Source organism: Crinia signifera, chromosome 6 (genome assembly GCF_055691185.1).
Source record: "Crinia signifera chromosome 6, ASM5569118v1, whole genome shotgun sequence".
NCBI lineage: Eukaryota > Metazoa > Chordata > Amphibia > Anura > Myobatrachidae > Crinia > Crinia signifera.
In genome coordinates this window covers 128,333,333-128,348,675 of record NC_139222.1, presented here as the reverse complement: position 1 = coordinate 128,348,675, position 15,343 = coordinate 128,333,333, and the positions used below count along the sequence as shown (strand labels likewise).

Sequence of the window (15,343 nt, the reverse complement as noted above, 5' to 3'; positions counted from 1 at the left end):
TTGCGCTATGGATGCACATCCATAGCGCAATTCTTTTCTTTCCTCTCTATATACTGTACCTGACTTGCCCCGCCATAAAAATGTAAAAACAGGCGGCCTCCCAGAATCCCCAAAATAAAAGGGATTATCAACCAATTGTGTGCAGATTACAAACTCCCCCTCCCCCAATTCCCGTTTGATATTATGATTTCTAACAGGGAGCTGCGAAAGAATAGCATGCACTTGGATATTAGGAGTGAGCAGCTGCTCTAAACCTCTAATCACTAAAAAGCATGCAGCCCAGCACCTATGATGGTGTAAAGAGTTAAAAAACTGGACAGTAGAACAGTGGCATCCTGTGTTATGGAGCAACAAATCATGATTTACACTTTCCAGATCAGATGGACGTGTTTGAGGTTATTATTGGCAGGAGAACGTCTAATGCAGAGTGTACAGAACCTACAGTAACTCAGGAAGGTGGTGGCGTTATACTGCGGCATTGTTTCAACTGGTTTGCCATGACTCCACTAGATGGGATGCCAGTCACATTAACTGTGAAATTTGAAAACTCGGAAGCACTAGCCAGCTCAGAGTCCAGATCTTAAACCCAAACGGAACACTGGGACAAATTGGAAGGATGGGTGCTTTCTAGGCCAAATCTGCAATTTGTGAACCCCTTAAATTGCACAATTGCTTTACACAATCATATGCAAAACACCATATTACCGATTGATTGCTGATGTGGCTCTTTAACGCCAGTGTTACCAAAGTTCCCTCCGTGGATGATTTTTTTTTTCTACAAAAGATGATGATGGTAGATCCTTAAACCAGTTTTCTATTTAAATAAACTGAAATAACATATTCTGTCTTATTAAAACTAAATATATTTGTGGCTTATATATCATTAATAGTAATGAAATATCCTCTTAAGTATAAACATTATAAATTTATTGTCCATTATAATGTGGCGCACACATATTCTGCAATACTTTACAGAGAATAGTCATTCACATCAGTCCCTGCCCCAGTGGAGCTTACAATCTATACTCTGTACTACATACCATTATCACTGTTTATTTGGAATGCAATTAACGTATATATTAAATATACTGTCCTCAGATGCCAGGTCCCCCCTGGAAGTTAATGAGGTTGCTAAGCTACAGAAATGTCTGCTACAGGGAGGTAAGTACCCGTTCCTATCATAGCTGTTCACGTTGTAGTATTGATTCATGGGTAACAGACAAAATAGTGACAGCCAGGGTGATTTAGGAGTAATGGGGCCCGAGAAGGGGAGGAATCAGGACTGGAAAGGGGAGGATTCAGGACTGGAAAGGGGAGGATTCAGGACCGGAAAGGGGAGGAGTGTCAAATTTAACCGTAAACCGCCCCCCCCCCCCCCCAGAAGAAAGGTCTAGATCCGCCCCTGCGCAGCCTAAGCCCTTAGCTGGTGACGAACCCAGTCAAGATTCTGGTGTCAAACCCATTCAAGATTCTGGTGTTGGAATCCTCATCGATGCTGGTCTTGTGGCTGCAAGTTGGGATGCCGGCGCAGGCTGCCTATATGCCATCCACCAGGATGTTAACTGGATCCCAGATATCTGTAAACACATAGATTTACTAAACTGTACATGGAGCACATACCTTTTTTTAGCTCAAGTACTTCACCAGTTGGGCAGAGTATTTACTATGCATTTTGTAATTACAGTCATGTAAAAGGACCTTGTACCTATTCGGCTCCCAATACTTTCTTAAAATAACTAACTTGAAGAAACCATAAAGGTTTGAATGGAGGTGCTATTCCTGTGATTGTGTAGGCGACCAGTCATGACTAATACATGGGAGGAGGCTTACAGAAGACAGAGGGAAGCATAGAGCTTCTTAGTCACTGATGACTGCCTTCATACAATACCTAGAAATGTACATGTACCTACTGAACTGCTTTCTAGGCTTGGTTTCAAATATGTAAAGTTTTTGTACTATCCCAAAAAAATTTTTACAGTTTTTTAAATCTTTTTTTTTCTGAACTAGATGTACTATTATCTGAATATGCATAATCTAATAAAATAAAAATAGGTTTCAAGTCAGCCATTGTGTAATTTTCTTTAAAAAGTAAGGAAATCTCAGCTCCAACGCCCATGAAACGCTGGCCGTTCCCATATGCTAATGGGGCTGTCCGGCACACCCCGCCCTTCTCCGCCCCCGCTCGGCATGTAGGGTGCGTGCACCCGGCAAACCGAAAGTTTGCCGTGGGTGCACACACCCTGTGTCTGCACATGCGCAGAAACGCGCCTGCGCATGCTCAGACGCAAACCATCTGTTCTCCGTGGGACCAAAGGGATCTGAATAAGGTCCAGTGTTTCACATCATAGAATGACACTTGTGTTTTGGGGCTGCAGTTTTGTAATGTAAATGATCTATTGTCTGATTAACAATAAGTTGTTTCTCTGAGGTGATACTGTTTGTTATAATCGGGAAATGTGGATAAAATAATGTTTATTGATTCTGTATAGATCAAGTACAGACCATGGGCCTTATTCTAGTTCACTCTTAGAGGCAAATTCCTTCTCAAATGGACAAAACCAGGGCCCTTATTCTGATCTGTGCGGAAATTCCCGCATTCTTACGGAGCGGTCCGCACGGCACGGCGTTTTGCCGCATGCGGCCATCGTCCGTAGAAACGCCCACGTGTCCTCCGCATTTGGACGGACTCACTCTTTAAGAACAGGGCGTGTTTACGGACGACATACAAAGCATGCGTGTGCGGGAGAAACACTCCGATTCGGCACGGTATTACAGAGTATTACAGAGTATGCTCGGGAATACCGCATCCGAACGGGAGCCAAGCGGTGCTACCGCACGTAAGCGGAGTATTTACGCCAAACAACCCACTATGAAGTATCTTCTGCAATACATCACATGACCCACTTATTCAATTACCTATCCTCATAAAAAACTGCTTATTTGGAATTGGAATCAATTAGATGCCAATATATCCTTACAAGCATGCCTAACACATGCATTGCACACATTAACCCTTACAGCAATGTAAGTGCAATGCTTTGTATTACACCCTGTGTAAAAGATTATAAACAATCTACACATATACTATTTAAAGTGCAAATAAAACCAACAACTGTGAACTTGCATAAAGAATTTAATGAACCACAGAATTAACATAAATAAAAAAATATAAAATTATAAATTAAATAAGCAGGTCTTTCAGGTCCTGCAGGTCTGCTTGAGCGAGCCGCAGATGGTGCTCCAGTCGCCGGAGGGCCCCACGCACCCCCTCATCAGCTGGTGTGGTGTCATCTGTGGGCATGTCAAAGGGGCAACAATTAGTCATGTTATTCTTGCATACATTTCACATACTGCGACATAAATTGCACAAATGCTAGGTGACATGTGTGTATATATATATATATATCTATGTAGAGCATGGGTCCTCAAACTGCGGCCCTCCAGATGTTGTGAAACTACAAATCCCAGCATGCCTTGCCACAGTTTTGCTATAAGGAAGTGTTAAAACTGTGGCAAGGCATGGCGGGATTTGTAGTTTCACAACATCTGGAGGGCCGCAGTTTGAGGACCCATGATGTAGAGAGATAGAGACACACATAGATAAATAGATATGACACATACATATATACATACATGCTAACTTATTTACTACATACTGTATTTTTTGGCCTATACACTTTACTCTGCAGAAGACATAACAGTCATATTGTTTCTTCTCAGTCACAACCCACCCATGACTAACCAATGACAAGCAGGTCATGGCCTCCGTCAATAAGAACTTGTCACAATCTGCTCAGTCTAAGTTCAGTGATGGTTCGTGGCATGGGAGTTATGCAAATGTCAGGAATGCACAGTACACATCCTCAAAATCATAATTCTGTCTAAACCAACCTACAATTGTGTGACGGCAAAAAAAAAATCTGAACTACAGGGGGTGTTTAGGTCGAGGAGGCTCCTGGGACACTGGCAACTTCTGACTCCATTCCAAGGTAGGCCGGGCCATACTCCATTTATAGCATACATCCTAGAGTTTATAAATAACATTCACCAACAATATAGATTCCACTATTTGATGGGTCATAATCAACGCTTGCAGCAGGTGAATTTAATCCACAAATGATCCACTCATCCCTTTACTCCAGGATCCTGTTTAACTACAACGGTTATGTGGCAGTCAAAATGGAGCTCCAACCCATCCCACAAACCGGTGTAATTCAGAGGTGTCCTGGATGAAAGGGATGCCTTGGACACCCCATCTAACCCGTACCTGTATCTGTAGCTACCCACTTTGGGGTCTATATGAATACTATGGGAAAAAATTTTTTTATCAACAGTGCTACATAACAAATACCAGTACAACTACTTCATGAATGATGCATTATGTTAACATACCGATCTGCTGATATTCCGGGGCCTGGCACGCCTCCTCCCCATCGTCATCCGACTCCTCCAGGGCAACCGTGGCCTCCTCAGACCCCTCCTCCGCCAGCTCCTCTGCACCAACAACCTCCTCCTCCAACTCCTCCACCTCCTCCTCCTCCTCCTCCTCCTCCTCCTCCTCCTCCTCCACCACCACCACCTCCTCCTCCACCTCCTCCTCCGCCACCAACACCTCCTCCTCCGCAACCAACTCCGCTTCCACATCCTCCTCCACCACCTCCTCACGCACCTCCTCCTCCTCCACCACCATCTCCTCCTCCTCCTCCTCCTCCTCCTCCACCACCATCTCCTCCTCCTCCACTTCCTCCTCCTCCACCATTGCCGGCACCTCCTCCTCCGGGTCTTGGGCCTCCTCCTGTGCCAGGGCTGCCTCCGCCTCTTCCCGGGCCTGTTGTGCTTGGGCTCGTGCTGTGTGTTAGAAAAAAACATCATGGTCAATGTGGGGTCATTGGGGCACATGTATTAATCCATAACAAGACATACATGGCAGGGTGATAATGATGGCAAACGATGCAGGAAAGTAGCTCCTTACTGTTAATGGATTCCAAATAGTGACATTTAAATTAGTATGTGATTGGTAGTAATTTGTTCACACATTACAACCCAGGCATTTCTCAATGTGTAACACATATTAGATCTGGCACATTGTATGCATCATAATCCTCAATGCTATGGCATTACATATAAAAGCCACATGACTGCATGTTAACCAGGAAGAAGCACACATAACAGTCTATGGACTTTTAAACCCATGGACACCCACTTATCATGAGACACATTTTATTGTTTCTAGATGCTATGTTGTAAGTGCGAAATTTCATAGCTAAAATACTCACACTCAGCAATTTCGCCCCTGAGTTGCTGAAGCAGCTGGGGCTGGCGCCTGCGGAGGTCCGACCACCGCCTCTCCAGCTGCCCGAGGGACCTCCGCACCCGAGTGCGGGCGTAAATTCGGCGCCCTGCCGCAGCATAGGCCCTCCGCTTATGCCGGTTTGTTATAAAGGGCCCTGCACGGCCCAGCCTTGTCTCCATGACGAAGACAAGAACCCGCAGCTCCGCATGTGTGAAGGGTTCAGCCCTTCGTGTCTCCGCCATGTTGACAATGGCATCTATCAACCAATCAGCTGGTGGCATTGGTTGATCACAGTTATTTGTGTTAATAACTTTATTGTTCATCTTTACATGAACAGCGTCTCTGCGCCAACACAAATGGTGACAAATTCGCTTGCCTTCCAAACAGTAGTGTTGATGTATGGCAATGAACAAATCTGATATATATAATACACAGTGTGTATGCACTTAGCAAATCCAATGACGCCTCGCTCCGCCAAGCAACGCGTGCTATAGCTTAGCAACGCATAGCTGTACTTAGCAGTATTTACTCTATGCATCTATGTGTATGCGTACATTTATGTGTAAAAGACACATACACACACTTGCAGGTATCCTGAGACCACCATTATACAACAGCCCTGCCTGCCTGCCTGCCTGCCTGCCTGCCTGCCTGCTCCTTGAAATGTAGAAACATGTGAATAAATTGTAATATCATATATATATATATATATATATATATATATATATATATATATATATATATATGCAAACAAATCAGACATCAACACATGAAAAAATCCTAAACACATTACAGAATAAATCAATGTACTCACCAGTCATCAGGGATAGTATCAACTACAATAATGAAGATATAACAAACACATAAGATCCCTTGAACAAGGTATAATAATTGCCACCAATATTTAACTTCCCCCAAAACTAAGCACATATGATAAATATCTCCTATTTCTTTGCCATTCGGAGGGCAGGCTGGCTAATTTTCGTGTTGTAACACTGACAACTAACACACTGTACTTATTTGAAGGGGTGATTTGTACAATAATTGGTGTGTTCTGTGAACTCGATAACATGTACCTGAAGTATCTTTGCGCCACAGAGTCCCGCAGCTGGTATCCCCTCCGGCATTCAGGGGCGCGGGATGGGCGCATGGGCGGATCTTGCGGCTCAGATGGTACCTCCCACTCATCAAAGGGTATCTCACGCCGCACAGCAATGTTGTGGAAAAATATACACAGGCCCACGATCCTCGACACCATTTCAGGCGCATATTGTAAGTCACCACCAGTGCGGTGGAGCACTCTAAATCGACCTTTTAAAAGGCCAATTGAGCGCTCCACCACTTGCCTGGTGGCAACATGCGCCCGATTGAATGCCTCCTGTGGGCCCGGTGCTGGGTAGCTGTACGGCGTAAGTAGCCAGGGCGTACATGGGTAACCGGAGTCACCCAGAACCCACGCATCACGGCCTTCCAGCTCTTGTAGTCTTTGCCATATCCCGGTTTGTCGGATGACATGAGAGTCATGGGCACTTCCGGGAAACTTCGAGTTGAAGGCGAGAATCTCCATGGATGGGCCACATACCACCATCACGTTCAGTGAGTGGAACAATTTGCGGTTCCTATATATCTTCTCACTTCGAGATGGAGGCACAAATGGTACATGGGTGCCATCCACAGCCCCTATCACATTAGGGAAGCCAGCAATTTGATGGAAGGCCTGCTGGCTTCTGCGCAGGGTCTCGGTGGCAAATGTCATGGCCATGAAGTGCCCGTTGCGCCTGAACATGGCCGACGTCACACGCCTCAGGATTCGGCAGAAGGCCGGCTGAGATATTCCAGCAAGTACTGCCACTACTTGTTGGAATGATCCTGAGGCGCAGAAATGCAACACCGCCAGCAGCTGTGTGTGAGGCGGAATTGCTGTCGTGATCCCGTGTAGAGGTTCCAAATCACTCTGAATTAGGGTGAGCAGATCCAGAATTACATGTGGGGGTAACCGGTACCTAGTAAGTACCTCATCATCGGGCATAGCAAACAGAGTCACCCGTGTGCGATAGATTCTAGCACGTCCTGGCCTCCTTGGGCGACGAGTGGGGAGAGCCGCAAGTGCCCTTAGCCTCCTCTCCATGTAGCGCATAATAGCTTCTGCAACCTATAAAGAAATGAACATAAATACTGATGCACCTATGCACATAATGGCCATATCAGACTACAAATTGATTTGTAGCCTTCAATACGTACAATAGATGGCCGCCCCGTGTAATCCCGCAGATCCATTTGACTCTCTAATGATGACACAATAATATGAACTCAATACACACCGTCCAAAACACACAGATAAAGGTGTCAGCATTTTTTGCCGACATCATGTACTATGACACATTTCATCTATTGCTGGGACATGTTGTCCTGCAATAGATGAACCCACACAGGTTGAAGACCTGTGAGTGAAATAGTGAACATGTGACATGTTGCAATAATGATACACCACTTTGCTGGCCCAACAATCTGTAGTCAGTGAGGCAATGGTGCATACATTCATACACTTACATTGTTAATGGATATCATATCTACAAGGAGCATGGAAGAGCTTACCTTAGACCCTGACAAGTCCAGATCTGGAGACAAATGATTCTAGCAGGAAGTCACTATTTATAGGGCTCTCACATGTGTGGTCTATAACAGTAGAGATGAGTATTGCATGACTTGTGGGCTGGATTCTCTAAGGGATTGGGCTACTTTTAGCTTGCACTAAAACGCCACAATACCACAGTAGTCATGAATGAAATGTCATGTCATGCTAGCAAATAGCATGTGTATTGTGCAATAGTCACAGGTGTATCAGAAGATTCTATGCAATGTTAGCATTGGTGACCAGTATTTCATGTAGAACTTTCGCCAGGTTTTACACAATGGAATTTCCGCCACCGTATGCGGCGCGAAAAAACAGCGACGTACGCTCACGCACGGAACGCAGCTGCCGCTGATGTCCGCCAAACAGATTACACAAACAGTATATAAAGGGGTATTAGAAGGTGACAATGTTGTTGCTAACATGGCTGGATCCCAACCAGAGGTGGACCCAGTGCTGCAGCAACTATTTGACCAGATGGACTCCAGCACCACCTATGTGCCACTGCACATGCGGGCAGTGGGTAATGAGGAGGCTGCTGCCCCTTCTCCAGCAGGGGAACCTGCACCTGACCATTCTACAGCAGGGCAACCTACACCTGGCCCTTCTGCAGCAGGCCAACCTGCAGCTGGCTCATATCCACCATCAGCAGAATTGTTTGGAACACAACAGGGGACTTCACAAGGTAGTACCATGGCCAGCACTTCAAGTGCAGCGACTGGTGCCAGGGGGCGTGGCCAGGGACGTGGCAAGGGGCGAGCCAGTGCAACAGCGGAACCACCCAAAAAAAATAAGGCATATGAAGCACAGGAGCTGGCCATCCTGGTTCCCCGAGCACGTGATTGGATAGAGTGTCCATCCGAGAAGCTGACACACACACGCAGATGGAAGATTTGGGAACAGATAACGGCAGAGATTAATGAAGTAGCGCCACAAGTTCGTGAGACGGACCATGTGAAGAAGAGGCAAGTTGTTTTGTGATACATGTGGCCAGTAATAGCCAAGTAATGATTGAATTGATGCTTAGATGCATTTAGCAAATGGGCCGTGAGGTTGTTACGATACACATACATTATTGCCATGTTATTTCGTTGAGAGTTCGAGTAGGGTGATTGTGAATGTGTATTGTAACGGTTGATATCCTAGTTGCATGTAATATTATATATGGGACATTAATCACATGTTGTAATATGTAGCACAGAGCAATGGCTGCAACAGCTAACATTGGGAGTGACATGTATTAATATGTCAACTTACATTGCAGGTGGCAGGACTTCAAAACCAACCTGAAGAGGAAGCTGACCAAGCGGTGGGACCACAGCCAGACATCTGGGGCCGGCCCCATGCCATCAGGGCTAGAGCTCACCCCCCTGGAGGTGATGGCTGAGAGCTGTATATCAGTTGAGGAGATCAGGGGGGTGAGCACGATGGATAGCGAGGCCCCAGCTGAAGTGTTTGCGTCTTTTCTGGAAGGTAAATATTGGTCATGCCATAAACTTGTGCAAGTAATTATCGTAGAATGTCTCCTAATTGTGTTTATCTTTTCCCACAGACACCCCACCGCTTGGTGACGACTCTGTTCAGGAGGTGGAGGAGTCCGTGCCACCTGGCCCCAGAGGTAGGCCTGTGCAGCAGCAGGCATCGGGCCAAGCCGATTTGGCCGCCTTGGCCGAGGTGCTTGGGGACATCAACCAGCAGGGAGACTTGGCATCAGAACGGGTGCGTAGGACCGAGGAGATCCTGGCGAGCTTGGTCAGCACCCAGCAGTCCATGGCTGCGAGCATGCAGGCCATGGCTGCAAGTGCTCAGGTGCTGGCCGAGCAAGCCACCCGCCAAAATGATCTCCTCCTCCACCATAATGAGCTTATGGTGGAGCTGGTTACCAGCAACAGGGTCCTAATGGCATCCGTTTCTGGTGCATTACCAGCGGCAACACTCCCTGCTGGCAGGAGGGGTAGACCAGCCAACCCCTCCACATCATCTGCTCCACCTGCCCCAGCATCTGGCCGTCCCCGAAGAGCTGCTGCACAGGCCAAGGAGCCTACCAAGGCCAAACGTGGTCGGAAATGAACTTGTGGCTGCATTAATCTCCGCCGTTATGTGTTCCCAAATCTTCCATTGTGCTGTGTGTGTCAGCTTCTTGTGTCCAATCACGTGCTGAGGGGAACCAGCTGAGCCCTTGCTTCATATGTCCTTTGTGGTTCCCCTGTTGCCCTCTTTTGCCTGGCATTACTGTCAGCTGTACTTGAAGTGATGGCCATGGTACTATCTTGTGAAGTCCCCGGTTGTGTTCCAAATGATTCTGCTGATGGTGCATATGAGCCAGCTGCAGGTTGGCCTGCTGCAGAAGGGCCAGGTGTAGGGTGCCCTGCTGTTGAATGGTCAGGTGCAGCTTGCCCTGCTGTAGAAGGGCCAGCAGCCTCCTCATTTCCCACTGGCTGCATGTGCAGTGGCACATAGGAGGTGCTGGAGTCCATCTGTGTGCAATTATATTTGTTTTGTATTATTATTTATTTTGCGGCATTCCTGCCATGTTGTTTATTGTTTGTATGTATTATTTTATGGTCATTGCATCACACTGGCATTGACTGTGACATGAATATAAATAAATCTGTTTACTTTACCCAAAATGTGTGGTTTCATGAGTACATGTCAAATACACATGTGTATTGCTAGTATTAATATTCTGTCATGTCCATTGTTAGCAGTTTGAAAGTGTCTGACAAGTACAGCATATGTGGGTGTTTAGTACAGGTTCCTTGAAGCAGCAATGGTTTCAATTAAAGCACTGACAAGCGTCCTATTAGTGAGTAATGAGTAAAGGAGTAGATTCTATTGGGTTCAGGTGTTAATGGTTGTAGTCATAAGGCGTACGTTCGCCTACCGCATGAACGAGTGGTGTCCGCAAAGCAATAGTACACTTGTGGACACCGCACATTTCTGCCCTTTTTGATCGCGTGCATTCGGAGTGGTTTCCGAATGTACGCCCCCCAACATAAGTGTACTCCCCCGTGTCCGCCCATGTTTCCGCCCCGTTTTGCCCACTTTGAAACTACGCCCATGTGTCATTCCGCATGACGCCCATAATACGCCCCTATTTCCCGACTGATAGCGGTGAACAGTTTTGGACGGGATTTGGCCGAACTGGTACCGAGTCAAGGCGTGCCACATGCGCGTAGCGTTCTCCACGCATGCGCAGACGCCATAAAGACGCGATCCGTAAGTACGCGGTAAAGTCCGCGTCAATCAGAATAAGGGCCCATGAGCACTGCAGGTGGGGCAGATGTTACTTGTGCAGATAGAATTAGATTTAGTTGGGGTTTTTCTTCAAAGTGAGATCTATATTGCAGTGTAGAACTAAAGCATTCAGTGTTTTCCCTGCACAGAAACAAAATAACTCACCCAAATCTAATTCTATCTGCACATGTTACATCTGCCCACCTGCAGTGCACATGGTTTTGTCAATTTGAGAAGAAATTTTCCTCTAAGAGTGAACTAGAATAAGGCCCATAGGTGCTCCTATGTGCTTTGATTAAAGGTACCCTAGAAATGTATTACCGTCCCTGTTTCATTGTCCAAAAGTTTTAGTATAATTATTATATTTCATAATTATTCCCATTGTACACTAGAATTGTAGAACGAGCATAGTATCTTGTAATGCTTTCGTGCCTTGGAGAGAATACAGTCTATCCTGATTCCTAGAGACCAATATCTTTGTTGTCAACGCATTAGTAAATGTCTCTGTGTCTGCCTAACCTTACAACTGAAATCATCCACCCACTAACTCCATGGACAAATATAAGATTTTTATATTCAATGTCAGAGGTCTCAGTAAGTATCAGTGACTGATTGGCAGGAGTTTGCACTATTGGAGTAAATTTACTAAGATGGGAGTTCTATTGAAGATTGGATGTTGCCCATAGTAACCAATAAAATTCTACTTCTTATTTATATCCAATTGTAAAGTGCAACTAAATATGCTGCGCTATATAATTAACTGTAAATAAATAAATATTTAGCACCTTCTAGAAGATAACAGATTAGGGGCCAGATGCACTTAGCTTGAAAAGTGATAAAATGGAGAGTGATAAACTGCCAACCAATCAGCTCCTACCTGCCCTGTCCTGCCTGAAAAATGTCAGGCAGGAGCTGATTGGTTGGTTGTTTATCACTCTCCATTTTATCACTTTTCAAGCTTAGTGCATCTCGCCCAGAGTCTGAGTGGTTGCTATGGGCAACATCCCATCTTCAATAGGGATCGCATTTTAGTAAATGACCCCTATGGCCAGAGCACCCTACCTACCTGTTTTTACCACTACTGATAGGAGATACTCAAAGGGGCCAGTGGTACCCTAATTCTATAACACAATTGCTCAGACTTGGAAACACAACTCCCATACAGTTAGCTGGTCTACCCCCTTGGTTCCTGCAATAAAACAGTATACCTGCCGCCTAAAAAGACTGGGTTTTGGAGCATATATATGACTAATGCAAAATAATTTATTTACAAAAAGGTACAATGCTTAAGTAACAGATATTTTACCAAGAAAACAGTTACAAAATGCATACATGGGTTGTAAAAGTGAAAAGAAACTTACAGATAACAACCAGAAATCCGTGCTGGGTGCACAGCAGTAAAATAATTAACAGCCTCTCAATCAGACTGATCCCTCAGAGCTGAACCACACGGCAAAAGCTGCTTATTCCTTTTATCAGCAGAGCATCATACCTAGGATGATGCCATCCTAGTCTCTGCTGACAGGCAGATTAGATAATTGCATCTAGGAACCTCCCAGAATGGCTGCAGTCAGGTCTGCCTTTATCTGAGTACCTTTGGCTGTCAGACTGCACTGGTAGGTTTCATTACCCACCTCTTGGTGCCTTAGCTGCAAACAGAGGCAAAGGGCTGTGTGGTTTATTTACTAAGATGGGAATTCTATTGAAGATGTGATATTGCGCATAGAAACCAATCAGAATCTACTTATTTATTTAGCACCACCTAGAATATAATAGATAGAATCTTATTGGTTGCCCATGGAAAAACCCCATCTTCAATAGAACTCCTATGTTTGTAAATAACCCCTGTGTGTGTCCTTATCACCTGTTGGATAATGGGAGTGTTTTGGTGTACACAGTGACACTGGGGCTTGGAACCATAAATTAGGTAACTATATTCTGACCCAGGATATTATGGGTTACTGGTAAGGCAGTGTTCACTATCTACTACATTATTAATAATAACCTGTTGGGATGGGTCAATTTGGAGATGACATGGGTCTTAAGATCGATTACAATGGATTTGACATATTTCTATTTAGAATGAATTCTCCACATTATAGTTTACATTCATTCTTCCAGAGTATATCTAGATTTTACTATCTGGATATATGAGTGATAATTCTCAGAATCTATTACATCATCCCCATTTGAATAAATATAAGAGCTAGAAGTGATCCATGGGAAAAATGGCCACAATGATGGGAAAAATAATTTCATTAAATAATTGTCCAGTTTAAGTTTGAATATATGAACATAAAGGTTTTCCAAAAGATAGATCTGTAATCTGGAAGGACAATAGGATAATGTATAGTTTACACTCAGGTTGAAAGCTTCAAGCGGCCTGACACTCCTTCATTTCAGTTGGTAACAGAAGGTCCTAAGGCAGGAACTGCAGACGCTTTTAGTGGATCACACAGGATCCAGTCAAACTCCATCAGGGGCTCTCTAATGGATAACGCACAGTATGCTGCTGGCTACACATGCTATACGGCAGGGTTGGCCAAACAGTCGATCACGATCTACCAGTAGATCGCGGACCTTCCGCCGGTAGATCACGATCATTCGATCATTTTCTACAGTATTAAGCCCCCGTTACCTCAATATTAGTTCTGAAGCTTCTACTGGCTTCAGCGTTCCCAGATTTGCATTACGCAAGTGCGCCGGTGCACTGGTGACGTCACTGCGCACTGGAGAAATGCAGGACTGAGGAGCTTTGTCTGGCATGAAGGAGGTTGGAAGGCAGAGCGGCAGCGGTGGCCAGAATAAATTGTAAGACAGACTTTTTTTCTAATGTGCTAGTTATGGTTGGTGGGAAGGCTGAGCAACAGCCACTACCAAATTTAACATTGACGTGTGTAATGTGGTTGGTATGTTATGGTGTGTGTGTCTGTGTGTGTGTGGGGTGGGGGGGTGGGATGCTGTTTTATGGCTCCCTGTGTCAGAATGAGAATTTTGCACATATTCCCTGTGTCAGAATGTGCATTTCGGGCTCATTTGCTTTGTCAGAATGTGAATTTTGGCTCATTCCATATGTCAGAATGTGAATTTCGGGCACATTCCCTGTGTCAGAATGTGAATTTCAGGCTCATTCCCTGTGTCAGAATGTGAATTTCAGGCTCATTCCCTGTGTCAGAATGTGAATTTCGGGCTCATTCTCTGTGTCAGAATGTGCATTTCGGGCTAAATTCGCTGTGTCAGAATGTGAATTTTGGGTTCATTCCCTGTGTCAGAATGTGCATTTTGGGCTCCTTCCCTGTGTCAGAATGTGAATTTCTGGCTCATTCCCTGTGTCAGATTGTGCATTTCGGGCTCATTCGCTGTGTCAGAATGTGAATTTTGGGTTCATTCCCTGTGTCAGTATGTGAATTTCGGCTCATTCCCTTTGTCAGAATGTGAATTTCGGCTCATTCCCTGTGTCAGAATGTGAATTTCGGGCTCATTCTCTGTGTCAGAATGTGCATTTCGGGCTAAATTCGCTGTGTCAGAATGTGAATTTTGGGTTCATTCCCTGTGTCAGAATGTGACTTTCGGCTCATTCCCTGTGTCAGAATGGGCATTTTGGGCTCATTCCCTGTGTCAGAATGTGAATTTCGGGCTCATTCCCTGTGTCAGATTGTGCATTTCGGGCTCATTCGCTGTGTCAGAATGTGAATTTTGGGTTCATTCCCTGTGTCAGTATGTGAATTTCGGCTCATTCCCTTTGTCAGAATGTGATCTTCGGGCACATTCCCGGTTGAACATCCCCAAACTACAGCTGATATGCGCGTACACACTTGCTACGTTCGATCTCTTCCCATCCAATCACAAGGAAAAGATTGCTTATGGAGTATTATTGCAAAAACAGACAGTATACCTATCAAATGTGCGTACACGCTGCACTTTTGTTCTGATATGTGACCGTTTGCAAGATCTAATTTGGTTGTATAACACTACATTTATTTTAACTAATGCATTAATAGAAGTCTTTTATGATATTCTGGTTTATTTTTCTATTGTAGTTTTAGTATAAATTCTAGAATTTCTTTTTTGTACACTGTACTGCAATCTTTAACATTTGATAAAAACAAATGTGATTGCAAAAACTGTAGAACATGTTTCCCTTAAGTATAAATTGGGGACCCTGGAAGCTACTTGGAAAG

At 44.8% G+C, this 15,343-nt stretch overlaps 1 protein-coding gene across 8 annotated transcripts in view; it reads left to right on the top strand.

Annotated features, from left to right (window-relative positions):
- The first annotated feature begins 1,046 nt into the window (after positions 1–1,046).
- SRCIN1 (SRC kinase signaling inhibitor 1) overlaps positions 1,047–15,343 on the top strand; it is a 375,505-nt gene continuing 361,208 nt past the window's right edge. For all 8 annotated transcript variants that reach the window (XR_014444468.1, XM_083147133.1, XM_083147128.1 and 5 more), the window contains exon 1: positions 1,047–1,161. Coding sequence is in view for 7 of the 8 variants with exons in the window: in XM_083147133.1 (XP_083003259.1) it covers positions 1,062–1,161 (100 nt within the window). In the remaining variant the exon portion in view is untranslated. The remainder of the gene's footprint in view (positions 1,162–15,343) is intronic.